General features: G+C 38.3%; 1 protein-coding gene across 3 annotated transcripts in view; it reads left to right on the forward strand.

The window, feature by feature from the left end:
* Positions 1-23,673, forward strand: part of LOC126751018 (cadherin-87A) — a 192,550-nt gene that overhangs the window by 154,679 nt on the left and 14,198 nt on the right. For all 3 annotated transcript variants that reach the window (XM_050460911.1, XM_050460913.1, XM_050460912.1), the window contains 6 exons: positions 18,333-18,421; positions 18,547-18,893; positions 19,892-20,037; positions 20,162-20,276; positions 20,550-20,742; positions 23,032-23,144. In XM_050460911.1, coding sequence (XP_050316868.1) covers positions 18,343-18,421; positions 18,547-18,893; positions 19,892-20,037; positions 20,162-20,276; positions 20,550-20,742; positions 23,032-23,144 — 993 coding nt within the window. In that variant the 5' untranslated portion in view covers positions 18,333-18,342. The remainder of the gene's footprint in view (positions 1-18,332; positions 18,422-18,546; positions 18,894-19,891; positions 20,038-20,161; positions 20,277-20,549; positions 20,743-23,031; positions 23,145-23,673) is intronic.

Below are 23,673 nucleotides of genomic sequence, written 5' to 3' on the forward strand. Positions count from 1 at the left end.
TTACGAAATCATTCATGGCATGAGTATTTTTTGTACAGGTCAATTGAAAAGTCCTGGATGACGCTACTAGAATGAAATCTATATGATTCTTAGTTAGCCCTAACTTTCAAGAGGTGCATGTATAAATTTGACAGCTATCGGATCATTAGTTTGTGAATTATAACATTTTGAGTGAAGCAACTTTTGTTATTGTGAAAAAAATGAATAAATATGAATTTCACGTGTTTATAAATATTGCTTTTTGGAGGGGAAAAAATACAGTTGAAGCCAAAACTTGGCTTGATGACGAGATTCCGACACACGCCTAAGAAAATCAACCATCACTGACTGGTATGCTAAGTTTGGATGTGGTGAAATGAGCATCAAAAATGATGAACGCTGTGGACACCCAAAAGATGTTGTTACCTACGAAAATATCAAATACGTTCACAAAATAATTTCGGATGACCGTAAAATGAAGTTGTTCTAGATAGAAGGTACTCTAAAGATATCAACTGAACGTGTACATCAAATCATTCGCGAATATTTGGGTTTGAAAAAGTTCTGTGCAAAGTAGGTGCTCACTTTTGACCAAAAGCAACGATCCGGTGCAATATTAAGCCCGAATTTTTGAGTGATAATGCATGAAGCATGGTTCCATCAATTCACACCGAAGACAGTCATCCGAGTGGACTGCACACGATGAACCCGCTACAAAGCACACAAAAACACAACTGTCGGCTAGCAAGGTTCGGGGGTCTGTATTTTGCGATGCGCATGAAATATTTTTTCCTACTATCATGAGGAAGCGAATATTACATTTGTAGAAAAATAAAATGCTATTTCACCAAGACAATGCACCGTGTCATAATTCAGTGAAAACGATGGCAAAAATCTATGATTGGTTTTCGAATTTCTTCGGCTACCGCTGTTTTCTCTAGATCCGGCTCCCAACGAATATTTCCTGTTCACAGATCTCGAAAGAATGCTCGCTGCGAATAAATTTTCGTCGAATGAAGGGATGATTGCCGAAACTGAGGCATATTTTGAAGCAAAGTACAAATCGTACCACAAAAATGGTATCGAAATGTTAGAGAGTCGCTAAAATCGGTGTATCGCTCATGAAGCGCACTATGTTGAATAAAAGAACGAAATTCGTTAAAAAAAAATGTGTTTTACTATGGTAAGCCGGGGACTTCTCAATTGGCCTGTTATTTTTCAGAATGAGATCTTATCGTTTTGATATGTTCCATAATTACCTTCATTAAAAGTTGAGTTTAGAAACCGTAAAAAAATATCGGCCAGTCAGACAGCCATCATTGTCTCTAGGCGCGTTTTGACATACTTCGGCGTTTATCAAATACCAATAAGAGAACACTAAATTGGATATTAACAGAGAATAATCACATTAAATGGACAACTGCAAACTATACATCACATTAGGGAATTTTTACGTGCAAAATACTAGACAATCAACTTTGACTGGATCGGACTCACATAACTCATTGCAATAGCTACATATTGGAATCACAGTCGATTCATTTGGTTTGCTTTCTGTGGCAGAATGTCGGATTCTTCTATCGCTTAGAGACATTTGTGAACAGCTATTGAAAGTGTCTAATAGCATTGACAGACGGCAGCGTTAAACCAGATTAATTGCATTTTTCGGTATTAATTCAGGAGTTACCACAGCTAACTCCGTTGCTGAATCCAAAAATAAATCTCTAAATTTTAGGGAGTTTGTGAGATTTTCGTTGGCAACATTGTTAAAAATGGCCAATTTTCATCTATTGTGAATGAAATACAAGCAACCCTGACAGCTGTTTATCAAATTCTCAATATAATATCAATAAAACTTCTATGTTATGATGCAGTTTTAAAAATAATGTGTTGATATGCTTTTGTAATAAAAAATGGTTTGGCAAAAATTGGTCGGCTAACAACCGTAATGTTTATCTTCTATCAATTTTCATTGAAAATATTATAAAAAGACAATGAGCTGTTTATGAGAGTTTCAAACTCGCATAGTTGCCGTCTGTCACCTACAAATTTGGATCTGATTAAGTGCGCAGTTAATCCGGATTAACGCTGCCGTCTGTCAAGGCTATAACTCATTGTGATAGCTCTATATCAGAGTCAGAGTCGAATCGTATGGTATACGTACCCTCTGAGATAGTATGTCGGATTTGTCTTTGGCACTTGAAGACATTAGAAGACAGTGCCTGACTTACACACTATAAATACTTCAGTTTTTTTTGGACGGGCTTATCCATACCGGTTCGGAAATTATGTACGAAGGAGAATGATGAGAAACTTAAAAGCTCTTGGATCTTCAATACAAATGTTTAATGTCAGCCTAAATGTAAACTTCTACAATAATATATTTGATAATACCTTAGAGGTTATTTGACAATGACAGGGTTGCATTTAATCTTATTTTCACTGACCTATCGAATTCTCCTATCATTTGTAATCTTCTTAAGCACAAAATTGTTGTGATATTAAAACATTCAATAAGATTAAAATAAATAATATAAATTTATATGCTGAGATTTGTCAAAATTTCAAATTTTTTTAAACATTTTTGCACGCATGATTGGTTGCACACATATCAATACCATGCACACACACACCCACACACACAGACTCCGAATTCTGGCCGATTTGATTATTTTTCGCAGCACATTTGGCCGCAAATGTAATGTGCAACTGATTGATTAAATTTCCACGTACGCAAATGCCGCAATCAGGCACGCGATAACAAAATTTTACAAATGAATGCTTACGGAATGGTGGAATGCCAACGGGCGTACCGATTTTATAGAATGTTGCAAACACATTTTACGGCGATTACTCGGTGGAATCGCTTTTGGGCGGCCGACATTTAGAGAAGAGAGTCACAAAATAGTCGCTGGCTTAGAGGTTAGGGAAATTGTTGTATGTAAATGTGCCGCCTGCAAACCGAAATAACCATTTCAATAGCAACACCAGCAACAGCAGCTCTAATTAAAAAAAAAAACGCAAAATTGCAATTAGGCGGACAATGGGGATTCCTTGTAAACAGTAATTGAATTTGTAGCGTTCCAATGAATCTAGCATTCTATAAGCCTATGTATGTATATGTATATTGAATGAGCGTATGCATGTTTGTACGAGTATAAAGTTCACAGCCACTGCCTGTCAAGTTACAGGGAAATAAAATATTATTACGGCGAGTGTCAAAAGTCTGCGCGCGGACTGCAAGTGGTATTAGTGGCGTAGAGACGGCTGATATGCGTTGAACGGATGTCAAACTGAAGAAAAAAACTAAAAAAATACGAAAAATTATGAAAAAATATGCGCACTTTACTATGTATGTATGTAGATTAAGGTCTCGTTCTTATACCCTGATTAGGTTACATTAGATAAAATAGATAAAAGAAGATTGCACCGCGACCTTAGGTCTATTGTGCCCTTTCCTAAATTACAGAGACTCACCAGTATATTGATAAAGTCCAATATACTGCTAGGTGCTAGTGATTTTCCCTATTTAGAAACATAGATCCAATTGCCTCTATCTTGCGTCTGCAGACTGCTATGCAGTCAATTAGCAGGTGTTCTGGAGTTTCAGGTTTCCTGTCTCAGAAACGGCAATTTGCGAAAGAAGCTAGGCCCATATTCTATAAGTGTTTATCCAGCTTGCAGTGGCCAGTGTGGAATATATTTTCAAGGCAAGTAGCCTGATTTTGTTCCTAGGGAGGTTGAATACATATTTAAAAACTGCTGAGGCCTTGGAGTTGTTGCCAATACCTCTCTTTGCCTACTCTTTCCTCCTTGCGAAGCATCTGCTTTATAGTATGAAGAGCCACCGCTCCTTTGTGACCGATGATGAGGTGCACTTAGTTGCGTTCTGCTTGGCTATTCGGCCGTTCTCTACAGTCTTGCACCAGTCGCGATTTGATCTCATAGGCAGCGATTACTTTAAGTGCTGCTTGACTAAGTGTGGTTAGACGTTCGTTGCGATAGTTGCGTTGGAGGTTTATCTCTATGCTTTGACTTATGGCAAAGACTTCTGCCTGAAAAGTGCTCGGAAAGTTTTACGCGTGGTCCTGCGACTACTACACCAATTCCCTCCGACGTTTTCGAGTCGTCGGTGCACCACTTGATTGTACTATCACCAGGTAGTACTTGGAGAGTGGAATCATTCCATTCAGCTTTGCTACTAAGGATAATCTTGAACTTCTTGGTGATTTTTGGTAATACTGTCGCTTGGAAGAGAAGAATGGTATTACAGCGCTTAACTCTTTCATCCGCTGGGATGAGATTACCTTAGGGTATAATCTCCCAAAAAATTGTGCAGATCGGACTACTTTGGCATATAGTAGCTGTCATACAAGACAAGAAAGCAAGATAAAAATCGTTTTATACCCTTCTGTCCTTAAAAAATCCACCATTGAAGCTTCGGTGCAGCTGAAGTCTTTCTTAGTTTAATTTTGTTTCAGGCATATTCATTACTTAGAATCACCGTCTATCGTAGAACAAAAATTTTGAATAATTTCCAGAACTATCTAAATTCTACAATAATTTCTCTATGTATGTGTGTGAAAGTATGTAGCCATCTTATGCAACAGATATTAATATATGATCATTTAAATATAGTATAAGATTCACTACATTAATTTTCCACTCATACACTTCAATAGAGTTACACTGCGTATGAGTAACCTAAGCATATCACACATATGCATCGAAAAAGGGGGAAACTATTTACATTTGAATAATCAAGTTCGGTGAGTATTCAATATTCATTTCATTATGCGCCAGCAATATGTTGCACAAAACTATAGTAATCTTTGTTCGCATAACGGCGATTTGTAAAGGCCAAATATAGAATAATAGTGATGATGGTTATGTATATGCATCAAAATAATGAGGATTGAGTTTGTAATGTATCAGTGTCCGTCGTTCCGTTCACTCATGTGTCTGCCCGTAGAACGGACAAGTAGAGTAAAACTTTAGACAATTTGAAATGAAGTTTAGCTTGGTTGAATAGTAAGCAATGTTGAGAAATGTATAACTTTCAAATTCTTGAAAATTAAGATTGGCGTTACTAATTATTTACTTTATTTTTCAGCAACTTAATAAGAGCATGTGACTTGGTGAATTCATAGGTTGTGAAAATAAGTAATGTTTAAGCGGTTTTAAACAGTTAAAAGGCCCAAAAAGCGAGTTTTCCAGATTTTTTTTCTGAGAAAACTTTTAAATTTATTGTTACAAAAATTTTTACACATATTATGGTATCTTTTAACTGTATTTTAAGACTTATAATTAGTAAAAATATTTAGTTAGAAAGAAACTATAGCTAATCTCCGTGAGCTCCTCTCTAAAAATACGTTTTAAGGTGACCACCATATCTCTGAACTGGATCCGCTGAAATTAAAAATCCAAACAGATTTCGTTAAAGTAATTTTAAATTTAGTAAACCAAATCGAAGGAATAAAAATAAATGTTTTTGACATTGAAAACATGTTTTCGTAAAAAAACTGATTTTTGACACAAAACTTGTGTTTTCGTCCATGTAAAATCTGTCAAACGAAAGACAGTTTTCACTGAAAAATCTTGTTTAACTTACATTCCACTCATTATAATCGGTGCCTGCTCTAGTTTAATCGATGTATTTGGAAGACATATTTTGCCGGCCCTAAATTGACACTTGATATTTGTTTACATTCCATGTACAAAAACAGCTGTTACTTGATATTCTCATATTAGGGGGAAAACCTTGCACGGTGCAGAAATTGCAGAATTTTCCTCTTGGTGCAACGGTACAACAACAAACACACGCAGAAAATTATTTGCAATGGCTATAAATATGTCAGACCAAAACCCACGTTTATTTTCGTGCCGTCATATACCACTAGATTCTACAATGGGTGCTCTCTTGGCCTTGCTTATTTCGGTATAGGATTTTTGCATTTTGTGTCCTCGTGCAATCTTGCAAAAGCAAGATAATGCCGCTATTGATAGTTGTCAGTGAAAACTCATCGAAAACACACATTGTCGGTCCGAACGACTTAGATTCCACAATATACAAATGTGTTTTCAAAATGTTTTCAATGTCGGTCCGAACATAGTATAAGCAAAATAAATGTTTTTGACAAAATGACGGTTTCTAAAAAAAATCGATTTTTGACCAAAATTTCGGCCTTAAATTGTTTACAAAAAAAAAAAATATTTATCGATGAGAAAAAATCTTCGTTTAATTACTTAAAAATATATTTAGGAAGCTCGTTTAAAAATTTGAGACTAATCGGTTTAGCCGTTTTCTTGTGATATTGGTCGCCGCCCTTGAAAACACCTATTAAAATTTGGCCTTGTACTTCCAAGCACTCTGAAACTTTTTCGCTTCTTCTTCTTTACTGACGTAGAGACCGTTTCTTCTTTTCGCCAATTAGAGATTCCAAGCGAAGCCAGGTCGTTCTCCAGCTGGTCCTTTCAACGGAGTGGAGGTCTTCCTCTTTCTCTGCTTCCCCCAGCGGGTACTGCGTCGAATACCTTCAGAGCTGAAGTGTTTTCGTCCATTCGGACAACATGTCCTAGCCAGCGTAACTGCTGTCTTTTAATTCGCTGAACTATGTCAATGTCGTCATATATCTCATACAGCTCATCGTTCCAACGAATGCGATAATCGCCGTGGCCAACGCGGAAAAGACCATTAACCTTTCGCAGAACCTTTCTCTCGAAAAGTCGTAACGTCGACTCATCTTCTGTTGTCATCGTCCCTGCCTCTGCACCATATAGCAGGACGGGAATTATGAGCGACTTATAGAGTTTGGTTTTTGTTCGTTGAGAGAGGACTTTACGTCGCAATTGCCTACTCAGTCCAAAGTAGCACTTGTTGGCAAGAGTTATTCTGCGTTGGATTTTCAGCCTGACATTGTTGGTGGTGTTTATACGGCTTCCAAGTACCGGAGTCATGTGTAGAAGTTCACGCACGTGAGGACAGTTCTCTGATCGCGATTCTTGGAAGTGGCCAAAAGCGATTTTTTTACATACATATGTCTCAAGCAGCTCACGACTTCCGGTTCTCTGTGTAGCCTAAGAACATCCGCTTGAAGGCGTGCTAAAGTGAGAAGGCGAAACAGCCCCTACACAGGGTTGTGCGCTGGGTTTGGGTTCCGCCACGTAAAGAAAAATGCACCCTATGAAAAATAGCAACCAGCCTCGGGTGAACACTCTGAAACACCTTTTCAAATTTGCGTGTAACTTCGAAAATATTTAGCGGAACGATAGAAATTTTCTGTGCGTATTCTTAAATATATGTACATTAAGAAAATGTAATAAAAAAAATCGATTTGTTGAAATTTCTAACTGTTTACAACCCCTTAATTAAATACCTGAATTATCAATTTGAAGTTTAGAAATCCACCAACAGATTATTGAAAACTTTCCACAAGCAGCAGATTACCGCTAACATTTTTATTTTCAATTCATCAACATTCGTGCTTTTGTTTTTGTTGCCATAAACTAGTGCACATTTTGCGAAAATGTTCTAAAGCGTTCCCAACAGCACAAAACAAACTAACGCAAATTATCTGCTCATGCACATAATAAGTGTATATATGTATGTGTAAACTTGTAAGTGTATACTAACAACGAACATTAAAAACCTCATAATTCTGTACAAATCGCTTGTACACACGCACACACAGCAGCTCATAGATTTTCCTACTGGGTCTGATTGTATTACCACGAGTATTTGCATACAAATTTCTTTACGCACATCATAACGCGTCAGTCGCCAGTCGTTTAATCTCCTCTCGGCCATAGCGCAAAGTGGAAATATTCAGCGTGGATTTTGCTCACAGCGCTGCAAAAACAAAACAGCAATTGCTTATACGCCTGGGCATACTTAAAAGCTAGTGGTGTAGTGTGGCGTTTCTACTTGTATGCGCATACAAACAGGCGCACACACATACAAAGTCTCATACTTGGACAGAAATACAAGTGCACACATACATATACATATATGTATATATGTATGTACAACACACACATACAATGTATTTGGTGTGCACGTAATTGTATTTTTTGCGTTTGTTTTTCCTTCGCATTTTAGCTGATTTTAGGTTGTAATGTTTATCATGTTACCGGCTACGGATTTTGCTGCACGCATTTTGTTGTTTTTGCCACTACTGACATATCCGCTAGTGGCTAGCGGAGAGTTTAGCTTTTGTTAAAAATTTCATTTGTTGTTGTTGTGATTGTTGTTGTTGTTGTGATTTGTTGTTGTTGTTGTGATTATTGTTGTTGTTGTGATTATTGTTGTTGTTGCGATTATTGTTTTTGTTGTGACTGTTGTTGTTGTTGTGATTATTGTTGTTGTTGTGGTTATTGTTTTTGTTGTTGTTTGTTGTGACTGTTGTTGTTGTTGTTGCGACTGTTGTTGTTGTAGTTATTGTTTTTGTTGTGCCTGTTGTTGTTATTGTTTTCTACACTTCCATAGCGCGCTAACAACTAATTGAATTTTCATTTTTTTATTTGCGGCTCGTAACACGCGGCACCAAAGCCGCTGGCGTTTACGAAGTTCGCCTAACGGAGTCGCTGGAATGTGACATTTTACAATTCGGCATGTTGGCAGTTTAGCATATTTGTTTTACAATTTTGCGAATTGCTTTCGCTCGCAGATTTCAAGCTGCAGCGTATGGAAATAGTGATAACGGTATTGTTAAAAAAATTGTGATATTTTCGCTGAATTTTCAAGCGAAATCCAATGCGAGTTACTTTCGTTATGATTTCAATAATCACGGCTAACTGATAAAAAAAAAAAACTTTCAGAGATATGTGGCTGAACTGCATTTTTTGAATTGAAGTTTTTTGGTACAAATACAAAGTATTTATTCATGTTATTCGTTAATATTATTTTGGAGTGCAAGTGCTTTAGTAACAATTTCTTCTTCTTTCCTTATTGACGTGAAAACCGCCAATTGGAGATTCCAAGTGTAGCCAGGTCCTTCTCCACCTGGTCTCTTCAACGTAGTAGAGGTCTTCCTCTTCTTCTGCTTTCCTCGGCGGGTACTGCGTCGATTACTTTCAGAGCCGGAGCGTTTTCGGCCAATCGGACCACATGACCTAGCCAACGCAGTCACTGCCTTTTAAGGGGGTATTCTTGTCTAGGACTTTGCAAAAATCGATTTTTTTTTGCATATCTTGAAAGTTTAGACTTTCAAAAATATGACCTTGGAAGGATATTTCAAAATTCGACTTATTTTCGAAGATACAGCGGATTTTGTGACGTGGCGTCCGTGTTCACTAGAATTGTCTCCTAAACTTTATACACGTTTTTCTCAAAACTGATTTTTTCGGAACGATACCCTCGATTTCTCAGGTTCTACTGGACCGATTTACTTGCAATTTTTATGGAGTCTTCTTAATAGGCTTGACTATGATTGAAACTAGCCCCATCCCCAAATTTTTTTTTTTTTATTATTTTTAAAAAATTCGAAATAGTCAGAAAAAGTGATCCAAAAAAACTTTTTTCTTCAGGCAGTCGCCACTTTGTGAAAAAAAATTTTCCCACATTTCCGTAGTTCCGGCCATGGCGACATTATTCTAGATTAATAATATTTTTTTTTGGTTTCAGATAACTAGGAGGGTTGAAATCGTGGGTATGGTCACGTGGAAATTTTAAGAGACCCCCCACTTCGTCAGCTCATAATTTTTGAAATTTTTTACTTTTTTTAGTTTTTAATTTTTTTCTGTACTTTTCTATAATTAACAAATAACTATTAAAAAAATAGATGGTAAAAATATTAATTGCCTTTTTTTTACGACACTTTAAAAATTACCTGAAATTCATGCTTCTAGACCAGAATACCCCCTTAATTCGCTGAACTATGTCAACGTCGCCGTATATCTCATACAGCTCATCGTTTCTTCGAATGTGATATACGCCGTTGCTAATGCACAAAGCACCATAAATCTTCCGCAGAACCTTTCTCTCGAAAACTCGTAATGTTGACTCATCAGATGTTGTGGTTATTTTTGTCGTTGTCGTCCATGCCTCTGCACCATATATGTAGCAATGATGATGAGTAACTTGTAGGGTTTGGTCTTTGTTCGCCGAAAGCGGGCTTTACTTCTCAATTGCCTACTCAGATCAAAGTACCACTTGTTGGCACGAATTATTCTGCGTTGGATTTCGTGGCTGACGTTGTCATTTGTGTTAATGCTGGTTCCAAGATAGACGAAATTATGTACCGTTTCGAAGTTATGAGTGTCAAAAGTGGCGTGGGAGCCAAGTCGCGTGTGCGACGACTGTTTGTTTGATAACGGGAGATATTTCGTCTTGTCCTCGTTGACCACCAGACCCATATGCTTCGCTTTCTCATCCAGCCTGGAAAAAGCAGAACTAACGGCGCGGTTGTTGAAGCAGTTTACTGTTGCTTTATTGCACAATTGGATCACTCTTTGTTGTAACCACTTACATGTCAAAAAACACGTGTTTTCATGATTTTTTTTAAGTGGCGTTTAATTGAATAAGTATATAAAGAATGTATGTATATGTAGACTTCCGAAAGAAGTGGTCTGAGTGTGAGAAAGGATTTTCAGCTTAAAATTATCTGAAAACCACAAACCAAAAAAAAAAATATTATTACAATATCTAGGTGCATGCGGGTAAAGATCGAAAAACTAGTTTAAATTTTGATTTTTGACAAAATGGTGGCTTCCTAAAAATACGTCGATTTTTGTGAAAAAATATGCACTTCATTTCACTTAAAAACTCGTTTGCCTTCTCTCATTAAAATATATTTAAGAAGATCGTGTGAAAATTTCAAGAGGGCTGATACAACACTTCAAAGAAAATTTTCTCATCGACTTCGATTACATTATATTAAAAAAAAGGTCTTGCAAATGCCCTATACTTATGTACAAGGGAAAAAATTTATGTTTAAAAATTCACAAGTGGATGTAAATCCCTGAAAGTCAAGCCAGCTTAGGATTTTCAATAAATCTAATATTGTTTTTGTTTTAAACTACATAAAAGGGTTATAAAAATATTATTCAATTAAGGGGATATTCTAGTCTAAAGGCCCAAATTTCGAGCGTTTTGTGGCAATTGATAAAAATTATCATATAATATTTTATATTTTATATACTATGAGCAAAAAATAGTGAGACTTTGTTAATAATTTTAAAATTCTTAAATTATTCTTCAAACTCTATGTCGTCCCCCTCAAAGTAATCTACCTTGGCTTCAATACACTGTAGCCGACGTTTATTCCAATCCTCGAAAAAGCTGTTAAAGTCAATTTCAGGAATATCCTTCAAAGAGCGTAGCGATTCACGTTTAATGTCTACAATTGACTCCTCGGAGCGGTCGCTTGAGTTTGCTGAATAGCCAGAAATCACACGGAGCTAAATCAGGCGAATGCGGGGTTGCGGAACGATATTGGTTGAAAGTTTGGTAAAAAACTCACGAAGAATCAATCCAGTATGTGACGGTGCATTATCGTGGTGCAAAAACCAGGAGCTGTTGACCTATAATTTTACGAATACATAGTTTAGCGCAAATGACGCATTAACTCAAATAGTATTCCTTGTTGACAGTTTAGCCGATCGGAAGGAATTCGGAGTGCACCACACCTCGATAATCGAAGAAAACTGTCAACATAACTTTGATTCATAGACTCACAGCCAGTAATAATGCCTTTCATGGCAAAATGGTAGTCGGAAAGCATTATTTCACTAATATTAACGCGACGTTATTTTTCAAAAAAGTTGTGTGATTTTGGAACCAATCGTGCTTTCACTCTTCTTTCGCCGAAATGATCTTTTAAAATGGTTTTCTCTGATTCTTCCGATATTCCAACGATGCCAGTAAGATCTCTCACTGTTAATCGTCGATTCTCAAACACCAATGCTTTTATTTTATTGACGTGTTGTTCATCAGTTGATTCTTCTCTTTGAACTATTTTGATCGAAAGCACTTTCTTGAGGGATACAATTATCAGCGAAGGCCGTTTCCATTATTCTGAACGCGTTTCGGAACCAGAAATAAAAATCGCCGAATGCACTTTATGTACTTCAGGCAGTCAAGCGCATGCTAAACACTAACGATTATTTTGATATGACATTTGGCACAGATATCACTGCAGGTCATACCAACCTAGAAAAAAAATTCGGACGAAAGGGTTTTAGCGAGAAATTTAAATTGAAAATTCTTACTATTTTTTATCCACAGTATTAGGATCGGCGTGACGAGTTGGGTCGATTAAGCCATGTCCATCTGTCTTTATATGCGAGAACTAGTCTCTCAGTTTTTGAAAAATCGATCTAAAATCGATCATCCGTTTCTCCTCAAGAAGCTGCATTTGTCGGAGCTGCCGATATTGGACCACTATAGCATATAGCTGCCATACAAACTGAACGATCACAATCAGGTCCTTGTATGGAAAAATTTTTATTTAACGAAATATCTTCACGAAACTTGGCATAGATTATTATCCAAATCAAGCTTGTAGCTCCGAATTAAGTGTTCAGTTAGAACGACTTTAGCATATCGTCACATAAAATGCAAGCTAACGTAACCTCACTTTTCATAAGATTAAGGTCGAAGGAAAAACGATATAATCGAAACCACTCATATTGAAACCAAATTTGAGTTTAGGTTATAAAATGATTATATATTGGTTATATTTGACAGCGGAAGCTGAAAATTTTATACTACATATGTATGTATGTATGTATATGTAATATGATGTAGTGAATAAAAAATTCAATTTCGACTCTTTTGATGATACGTTGTTTTGCATTTTAGGTGACGATAGGTAGGTAGGTAGGAGTGAAGCCCTATCGGGCTCAATTAGCACTTGATGTGCCATTTTGATACACTATTCGTAGAACCTCCTGTATCTGCTATTACGTTTCACCTTCTCTCTCAAACCATTTTGAGGTTTCGATGAAACTACTTATGTTCGATATGCTTTTAGTGGAAATCCATTCAAGGTTTGGTGCTAGATGGATTCCAAGTGTTTTGTGTCGGATCTGTGCTAGAGCTGGGCATTCGCAGAGAAAGTGGAAGATTGTTTCCTTGTTCCCTGCTACTCTGCAGCCTCGGCAGATATTGTTGTAGGGCATACCCATTTTGGATGCGTGTTCCCCAAATGGCCAGTGCTTTGTTGTGGTAGCTGTTACTCTGTAAATACTTTTTCTTGACCTATTTAATAAGTCATTGGTTCTTTTCTTGTCATATGTTGGCCATAATTGTATAGTTATGACGCATTTTGTAATGTTTTTCCACCTGTTATTTGCAACTTGTTGAAATTGTCTATTGATCTCTCCTTTTATCGATCCTAGCGGGCTTGGTATTAGCTCCGCCTGGATTCATTGAGGAAAGCTCCTGCCTTTGCCAACTCGTCTGCTTTTTCGTTACCGAAAATGTTCCTGTGGCCGGGAACCCAGATCAAGTTTAGCTGGAGCTTGTCTTTTATTGAGCTTAGTGCTCTCTTGCAGTTGTGAACTATACTGGAATTTGTCATGGGTAAAGACAATGCCGGGAGGACCACCTGGCTATCCGTAAATATAGTTGATTTATGTATATTCCCGTGGTTTTCTAATAGAACTTCGCAGGCTTTTTCTATGCCTAGTACTTCTGCTTGGAAGATGCTAGCCGAGTGACGATAGAGTACTATAGAAACTGATCAGTGATAATAGAGTCCTTGTATGGGATACTTTTTTATTTCAGAAGATATCTTTACGAAATTTAGTATGTATTATTGTCCAAGATTACGCTTCATTCTCCGAATATGTTGTTCAAATCGGACCACCATAAAATATAGCTGCAATACAAACTGAATAGTCAAAATCAAGATAAATATCTTCAGAAAAGATCTGTTTCTTTATTAGTAAGCTTTTTTCGTTGGCCGGTTACGTTGTTCAAATTTAGTTATAGATATACATACATAGTTGCTATAAGAAACACACCTGCTTTTTATGTTATACTAGCATTTCCCAAATGAAATGGTTTGGACTCAAAGTTGTTAATTTGATAATAAGACATAACTTCTTACCCTTATTCGTACACCTAAACAGAAAAAGCTGACAAACTTCCAAAACAGCCTTGCTCTTCTGCGAAATAAACGATTTTTAAGCACTCAATATGCATATTTTAGATGATGTACTTGCTGAAACCAATTTCCTGGAAAACTACTGCGCGCTTTTCTTCTTTTTTTTTTATCAAATTTTGCAGTCAACATAAACGGAGGGCTGTGTATTGTAGCAGCGCACAGATGACGGGGGAAAAAAGCAAAGAACTTAAATGTAGATAAGCATAAAAAACGGAAAACAGCTGCGAAGCAAAAATTTGTGGAAAAACGTCAAAAGCTAAAAGCATAAAACAACAGACAGCCAAGCGCTTGTTGCATGCCACAATGCGCATATGGATGCCACATCAACACCACAGCCAGAGTGGGATGCCTTAATTGGCTGGGATGTTGGTGTTGGTGCTGTTGTTGGCGGCAGTGGGGGGTTGAGGGCGCACTTGCTGATTGCCGCTGGCAGTAATGTTGATGTAAACATTACTTTTTGACACATGCAACACAACACGCGCTTCAAAAGCTGCCACACTCGACTTGACAACTGCAAGTGCGAGCTATTGCCACTACAACTCAACTGCGCTGCCACCATGCTCCCTGCCTATCTCCTTGCCAACTCTGGCACTCATTTGCAGCCACTTTTTCCCCAACGCTTCACTGCTGTTGTTTGTTGTTTTTTGTTGTTGCAGCAGCTGTTGATCTTCACTCGCAGCAGCACAACAGCGCGCTGCATACTATCCTCAAGTGCATTTACACGCTTACTTGCTCGCAGGCGCCTTTCACGCTGCCTCTGTGTTCCAACGCCCCACACCCGACACACTCGTCCAAACAAGCACGAAGCGTTTTTCAACTGCCGTTGCCGGCGCTTACAGTGTTGATGTTTTGATTTAAGTGCGTCAAAAGTTGACTTCCTGCCGTCGCTGTCATGCCGCTGATGAAGCTATTGCTACTGCTGCCACTGCTGTTGCTGTTATTGTTGCCATTATTGCAGCTAGCGGCGTTTGCATTCCACGTTTTTGTGCCACGCGCAGCTGCTTTAACGATGCGGATGTTTTAGTTCGTTCGTCAGCCGTTTTATTTACGATTTTTTCCTCGCTGCCGATTTTGTTGTTGCTGCAGCATTTCTTAGCTTAGTCCTGCAATGCGGCAGCAGTAGCAGCCTGCGCTAGTGTGGCTGTTGCGCTTATTGCTATTGTGTGCCGCAAGCGTGGCAATAAAGTCGGTTCGGGTGGTGGTGGGGTGCGGTGCGGCGCGCCTTACTGGTTGACTAAAAACGAGCGAGTGCAAATGTGACGCTGCCATTTTGCACTGTGGCATTAATTAGCGCGCACCCGCGCCCGCTCCCGCTTCCACAAGCAGTTCGCATACTTAAAATCAGTAAAGCCGAAAAACTATTTTGCATTTTTTGCGAATATTTGTGTTGTGTTCGCTTTGCAAATTCGCGGCTCGCAAGGAGCAGCGTAAGCGCGCATAGACGAAATGGCGTGCGAGATAGCAAGTGGGGCGCGTGTGTAAATGTTAGTGGCGCCGCAAGCTCTCCAACTCACTCTCTGAATCCCTATCTTTTCCTCTTCCTCTTCCCTCTCTCTCTCTCTCTCTCTCTCTCTCACTCCCGCTTCCTCTGCGCGCACAAATTGCTGTAATTAATGTCGTGCAAAGTTGCGTGAACTTGGCTGCAATCAAGTGGCGCTGCTTGTTAAGTTTGCGGGGTGAGGTTTAAGTGGTTTTATGAATGCAAAAATTCAGTGGTTGCTGATGGCTTTGCGTGAAGTTCTTTGGCGCCAATGTGTGCGGTTTACGAGCAAACACTCAGCTCATATGCGTGCATATTGGCTTATAAAAAAATGTGTGCATGTGTGAGTGTGTGAGTGTGCTTTAAATTTTAGTTGTTTCTGTTTTACTTTTTTTTTGTGGCTTGTTGACATTTTCCATTTACACACATTAACTTTTTAACTTTCGTAAAATTTTTGCTTAACAAAAATGCATTAACCTTTTTCAAACTCCAATCCCAGTGAGTAGTCACTTTCCAGGAAGACGCGATTTTTATTAAAACTGTAAAGTTTAAAAATAAAATAAAAAATGCCAATATCAATATAATGCATTGAAAAAGCTCTACAATCATAGAGCCATAAGCATAAGTTATAGTGTTACACATACAGCGGTGTTCATGAAAATAGTAACGTCGATGGGTTTCAACTATTTTGTTGAGGGAAAAACTGAAAAAAAATCTAGTAAAAAATTAAAATCGTATATAGTATAACTTTTCGATTACCTAATATTTGCTTGTAAAGTCTGTACTTTTTATTACATCCATAGACCGACGTTGCGTGGGGTCTATTAGATCCTGACCTCGCCTCATAAGGATTTGAGCCGAAACGTTCAGAATGCTGTAAAAGGCCTTCGATGATAATAGTTTGTCGCAACGAAGTGTTTTTGATTGATACAAATTATTCAAATTGACGACGACCCATGTCCAGACGATCATCAACATGTTAATAAAATAAAGGAATTGGTGCTTGAGAATCGACGATTATTAGACAGAGATCTTACTGCCATCGTTTGGAATATCGGGAGGATCAGTGAAAATCATTTTGAAAGATCATTTGGGCCTAAGAAAAGTGATTGATTCTAAAATCACAAAATTTTTTCGAAAAAACAGCGTCGTGTTAACGTCTGTGAAACAATGTTTTCCGACTACCGGGATTGTCATGAAACGTGTTATTTTTGGCGATGAGTCTTGAATATATTCATACGACCCGGAAACACACGATCAATCGGCCAGATATTATGGCAAAGGTGAGCTGAAGCCAAAAAACTCACGGCAAAGCAGGTCAAAAATCAAGGTTATGTTGACAATTTTCTTGGATTATCGAGGTGTGGTGCACTCCGAATTCCTTTCGACCGGCCAAACTATCAACAAGGAATACTATTTTAATATTAAGCATCATTGGCGTGAAGCTATTCGTAAACTGTTAGTTTTTGCATCACGATAATGCACCGTCACAAACTGCGTTTATTCTTCGTAAGTTTTTCACCAAACCAGCTCAGAGTAAACAAAGAAAAAGCTAGTTGGCGTAAAGGTACGTTAGCCTCGCACAACACATAAAACATTTATACGAATGGATCGAAAATGGATGACTGAGTTGGTGCGGTGATATACTGTCCGGAGTTAGGACACTGCAGTATATTTCAAGCAGAGGTCTTTGCTATTGGGAAAGCCACAGAGGTAGCAACAAATACATCAGCATGCAACTCCAAAATCAACATCTAGGCAGTTGACCTACATTAGTTAACCCAAGCATTGTTTTTACGACGATTTTGACAAGAGTATGGCAAGAAAGGTTTAAATTCGATTTTATGATTTTACGGGATGTAAAACTGCAAAGAAAATCTCAAAAAAACACAAGTGCCTTCTCAATCTTGGTAGAAAAGGAGGAGGTAGGAACATGATTGGCATACGCCTGCAGAATGCATCTGATAGATCTAGATGGCTGCAGGAAATGTCAAGAGCAAGGCACCAAGGCACTAGCAAGGCAACGCTTCAAACATTTGGGTCCTCTCGGTATGAAACACTAGAAAAGGTTTCGTTAATGAGACCTCAGAACCCATTGAAATTTTAAGTCAAGCGCGGGCATCCTGATGAATGACTATTTCTCATAAACTAAGTAACGACATTTCATCTGACACCGCTAAGAACCAAAACTGGTCTATGCGTGGCTGATGGGAGACTAACCTAACCTAACTTAACCAATGTTTGCCGCATCATTTTGAAACTAACGCTTAGTTATCAGCAGCCGTTAGCCAAAATATCGTTTTTCTAAAGGGTTTTTTGAAATCGTTGATATGCGTAGAACCTTCTATAGACTTATGTAATCTAAATTTATCTCACGGAGCTAGTGAGACTCTCCGTTATCTGAATCTAAATGGCAGAATCAGTAAATAGAGCAGCTTTTGTATACCTGTAACCGCCAGAAACCCTGCATAACCAAAGGATCTAACTCCTTTTGGTTTAAAATTCTTTCGGTATGGCTTTCTAAAGTTTCTCTCTGTTGACAACACATTTCTTCTTCAAAGACCTTTTGGAACTACATACCTTCATTATCGATCGTCATCTGTTACATGGTGGACTTCAAAAATATCGGGATTAAAGCAAATTTTATTACGTTTCTTAAATTTCAGTATTATCCTTATACCAAGATATGTAATTCATATATAATATGTTTCATTTAATATTTTACACAATGTTTAACCTAACTGTCACGTCCTCTTTTTTTACAGCACCTACACCATGCCCAGACATAAATTGTTGCACACACACTATCAGCTGTTCGCGTTTGCGCTTATCAGCATTGTACCGTTAATCAGCTGTAAGTAGCATTTACACTATGCACCATGAAAGACACGTAGCACTCATTTACCTTGATCACTCTTTTGGCTGTCGAAAATAATTACACTTTTTTATAACTCTTTATCACATTGTCTTCATTCGCAGCTGAAACAAATCGCCCGCCTGTCTTCACTCAAGTACTCAACAACATTGTATTGGAGGAGAATGCAGCTGTTGGCACAGTGGTCGCTCAATTGCAGGGTTACGATCCGGAGGGTAGTAATGTGACTTTTGGTGCCATCGGTTCGGAGCACTTTGAAGTGGACCCCATAACGGGCGTTATAAAATTAATAAAACCTTTAGATCGTGAAGAAAAAGACAGTCTGCTGTTTTATGTCACGATACGTGATCGTGTCAATCCCGATGGCGAATCCGAACAGGATAATATCGTACAAGTGCCAATCACCATTATTGTGCTGGACGAAAATGATAATCCACCAGAATTTCAGAACGTAAGTTGTGCAGCTGGAGCATAAGTCTTGATTAAAGGATATCTTTTTATGGGGAAAGACTTTGTCTAACTGTCTGAAAATTTCTTCTAAGATCCCGTAGTCCCAAACCCTAAGACGAAACTTCCCGCAATAGAAGTCCTCATGGAATTCGGTGTTGCTTGGAATATCGGCATCTGAAATATTCAGATTAGTGGTACTATTCTAGAGAGTTCAATCTCAAACCAGTGAAATAACCACGTAAATTTTCACAAGTTTTTGATTTCTAATCAGGCTCGTATGATAGCTTAAAACTGTAGAGATTTTCCAACAGCGGAGTACTCTCGGTAATTGAACGCCAAATCTTCTCTCCATCTTTTTCTTTGGTACTACAACTGTTGATTTGTCTGCGCCGAAAACACAAAACTTTCCCAGTTACCATTGCTAGGTAACGCCATTTGTTCATCCCAAGTGCAGACAGATCCCTATGCACTTGGTATTTTCATTGAATGCGTGTGACCCTTATTACCGTCGTTTTTCACTAGAACACGGCCTAACCAGTGCATTCGTTGGATTCTTATGCTCCTAAATATATCCGTCTAAACGTAGAGCTCATACGGCTCTTAGATGCTCATCGCTCACTCGAATAATTCCAAAGAGCTTACGGAAAACAATTCACTAGAACACCTCAAGTGCTTGAATACCTGATCCCTAGTTACTTATAGACTACAGTTAGAGCATTATGGCCTCTTTTATATGAGCTTACAACTCTTAAGGCTTTTGTGTAGAAATTTTTTGGAAGAGCTCACGCGGACGATTTCAAAGACCTCACGGAGAACAGTTCTCTCAAGTGCTTCAAGAGCTAGTCTACTTTATGGCTCATTATTGGGACATTTTTTTGTGGAAAGCTTACCGCATATTATTACTACTTAACTACATTGGGCGAAGAACCCTACACTCATTTGAGGCATTCCAATGAAATTCAATTGACCAAATATATTTTGCAATTCTCTTCCTCTCAGACACCATACGAGACAGATGTGAACGAGGACGCCGCCATCGGCACAACCATCTTCAATCAAATACTCGTAACAGACCGCGATACCATCGGCGAGAGTCTCGACCTCAAATGTCTGCCGCAAGAGCAGAGTCCAGAGGCGTGCAACAAGTAAGTACTCCGTACTAAAGAAAACATTACACACAAACGACTTTATGTCTTGTTTACTTTTAATAAAAATTCAACAATCTTTTTGCACTACTTAAATGTCTTCTCATGTCGTCCGCACACACAGATTCCGTTTGGAGCCATTATCGCGTGAGCCAACCGTCTTAAAGGCGGCCGTTGTGCTGAATGACACGCTGAATTATAATCAACGCATGATTTATCACTTTCAAATTGAAGCGACGGTAAGTACCGAGAGGAAATGGGGAAGGGAAATGTTCGGTAGGCGGCTTAACAAAGCGGGTGGCTTTATACAATTACCAAATTGGCGACTTTTTAATAAGCAATTAAGTTGTTAACAACATTTCTCCTTTGCAACTACTCGGCACATCCCTTTGTGCTTGTCATTCTGACTTATCTGCTTATTTATCATTGTATTGCTTTGTTGTTGCTATTGCCATTCTTTTACATTTATTTTCTGTGCAATTTCTTTACTTTTGTGCTTCGGCCTTCGTTAGGATGGCGTACATAAATCACAAACGAATTTCGAAGTCCGTGTCAAGGATGTCCAGGATAAGCCGCCTGTATTTCAGGGCTCCTTGTCGGCGGTCATCGATGAGGATAGTCCCATTGGTACGTTGGTGCTGAAGGTGCAGGCGCGCGACGGCGACACAGGCGAACCGAGGAAAATCGTTTACGATTTGTTAACGAGTAAGTGCAATAATTAAGTTGATTAATGGTGGCGGCATTTTACGCAATTATCTGATAAGTTATTGAGCGCTGAAAGGGAGATTCATTACGTATACACCCATACACGTAATGTAATGAAAGGATACAAGTGTATAGAACAATGCACATTTATGAGCACAATTACTCTTTTATACATAAATAATTTGTCTACATACATAACTGGCCGAAACAATAGATAGCCTGTGAAATTTGAAGATATTTTTGTGCTATTTAATAAATATCCGCAAGCCTTACTGACTGTTATCAGTCAAGTCTACTCAACTCCCTCTGACAGTTATTCAAATATAGGTTTTGCCTGGACAAGATGTTATGCTGGAGACTTGATGTCGATGGAACGTTAAAGGTAGTTCTTGGTTGCTCGGCAGAGATGTCAAAAAGGGTTTTGGTGTTTTCAAGTAGAGAGTAATTGGACTGTTATAATTCATTTCGAGGTTCTCTACTTTTTTAAAGAAAAAACACAGAAACTTCAAATTCAACGGGGAATGTTTATCATCATTTGAAAGATCATTATTTGGCATTTATTTTTAGAAGATTATCTCTTTCAAATGTAGGCCGCGGCTACGTCTCATATAGTCCATTTGTTGAGTCTAATTTTCAATGATTCGTTCGAGCGTTTCAGCTGGTAACTGGTGAATGACACGCAGGATGTTTTGGTCCAAGGCCTCCATCGAAGCGGGATTGTTCGCATAGACTTTAGACTTTCCATATTTCCACAGGAAAAAGTCTAATGGTGTGATATCACATGATCTTGGTGGCCAATCGACCGGCCAAAAATGTGAAATTATGTGCTCACCAAAAATTCTCACAATAAATACATTGATTGATGCGATGTGTGTGAAGTTTCAGGCATCAAATAGTCGGTTACCATGACACGATAATTGTCGTCTTTCACGGTTACGTTCTCACCGGCATCATTTTTGAAGAATTATAGACCGATGATTCCACTGGCCCACAAACCACACCAAATCGTTATATTTTCTGGATGAAATGACAGCTCTTGAATGTCTTCAGATTGCTTTTTGTCCCAACAATTTATCGAGAAAAGTTTTCAAGATCCAATAGAGCGAAGCGATATCGCTTGGGAAAGCCGAGCCGCTTCAGTTCTTGCGCAAGCTGTATTTTGTATGCTTTCAATTTGAGATATCGACGTAAAATGCACCAAGTAGTTCACAGTTGCGCGCAACGTACTCCTTGCAGAACGTGAGTTTTTGTAATAAAGTTGAACGATTTGTAAACGTTATTCAGGCGTAAGTCCTTTCCTGATGAAATGCCTAACAATACTGAACAAAAATAACAAGAGAGCTTGACACGACTCACGCGTGATCTGTCAAAAAAGGCTATTGAAAGAGGTACCCCTACTTGGTTCTCACGTTAATAGGGCAGGCATTGCAGGAACACCAGACTTTATACGGTCGCACTTAGGCGTAATGTGTTCTCAAGTGGCAACCAGTTAGGCATTATCCAACAACTCAGTGGATTTGGTAAAATAACTGATTTTTTTGCATCCCAGCTGCTCAATATCTCTTAAGTTTGTACACGTCTCATCCGACTGAAGGCTGGCTATACCAAAGATAATGTTCCAACGTTTTATCATCCTCCGCGCATACTCTGCACTGAATTTACTTTACCAGTTTTCGGTAGGTGGGATTTCAGGGGTAGGTTCCTTGCTTTCACCCCTATGTAACTAAGTTACTTTTGCCTAGAAGTAGACGCTTTTTAGTCTGTGTACTATCAATATTACACCAAAGTACCTTTGTGGTACCTTTGCAAGTGGTTCCAAGAACAGAGGTGTTCCTTATCCGCATCTGCATCTCTGTAACTCCTTCCAGAGATTTTAGAACTGGTTATGTAGTTACTGTATAAACAGTTTTTTAAAAGGTTTCGAGCCTCTACAGCATGCATCTTTCCATTAAAAAAAAATATCGTCACCTGAAATGCAAAATAACGTAACAACATTTTCGGAAATTTACAGTGGCATGAATTAAACACGACATAAAATGGAACATGAGTGAAAAAAATTTTTAATATTGGTGAAAACTGGTTTATATCTGAGCTCAGAACCTGAAAATGTTGGACATATGTATGTAATGTTATGTTTGTAATTTGAAGTAGTGAATCATAATCAATAAGACACTCAATTTCGAATTTTTTGATGATACGTTATTTTGCATTTCAGGTGACGATATATAAATTTTTTCATTACTATAATATTTTTACTAAAATTCTAATTTTTGTTATTAACTTTTTTAGATCCAATGGATTATTTCTTACTGGATGAGAAAAGTGGTGAACTACGTACAGCCAAACCTTTAGATCGCGAAGCACTTCCCGATAGCACCGGCCTGATAACACTCACTGTTAGGGTAAGTCGTATTTCTATAAATAAAAATTTAAAATCATTCGATAATTGTGTTCGGAATATAAATAAGGAACACGAAGGTAAGTCCTCAGAATTGTTTCAAACAGCTCATGTATCTCGATGGTTCATGATCTCTCAAATCGAATATTACTCCTTTGTAGAGATCTCTGCAACCCTAAGCCTACCTATCGGCTATAACCGCGTAAGCTGTTTCTACACCAGTAAAGAAGAAGCCTACCTATGGCAATATCTGGCTTGCTGTCTGTTTGTTTTCTCTGCCTAGATATGCAGTATTATAATCTTTGGAGACAGAACTTGATATCGAATGTACAAATGATTTGCCAGACTGTGAGATCTTTCGAGCCCAGGGTTAAACGCAAGAGACCCATTGAATTATTTCCTGTCAGCAATGTTTATCTTACCCCAGTTGTGTAGTGTTTAACAGGACAGTACACTGTTCAATAGGCTTCCAAATGGTTAGACCAAAAAATTTCGCGGAGACAAATGAAATTGATCAAAGTTAGGAAATATCT

This window comes from Bactrocera neohumeralis, chromosome 2 (genome assembly GCF_024586455.1).
Source record: "Bactrocera neohumeralis isolate Rockhampton chromosome 2, APGP_CSIRO_Bneo_wtdbg2-racon-allhic-juicebox.fasta_v2, whole genome shotgun sequence".
In the NCBI taxonomy this organism is placed as follows: Eukaryota; Metazoa; Arthropoda; class Insecta; order Diptera; family Tephritidae; genus Bactrocera; species Bactrocera neohumeralis.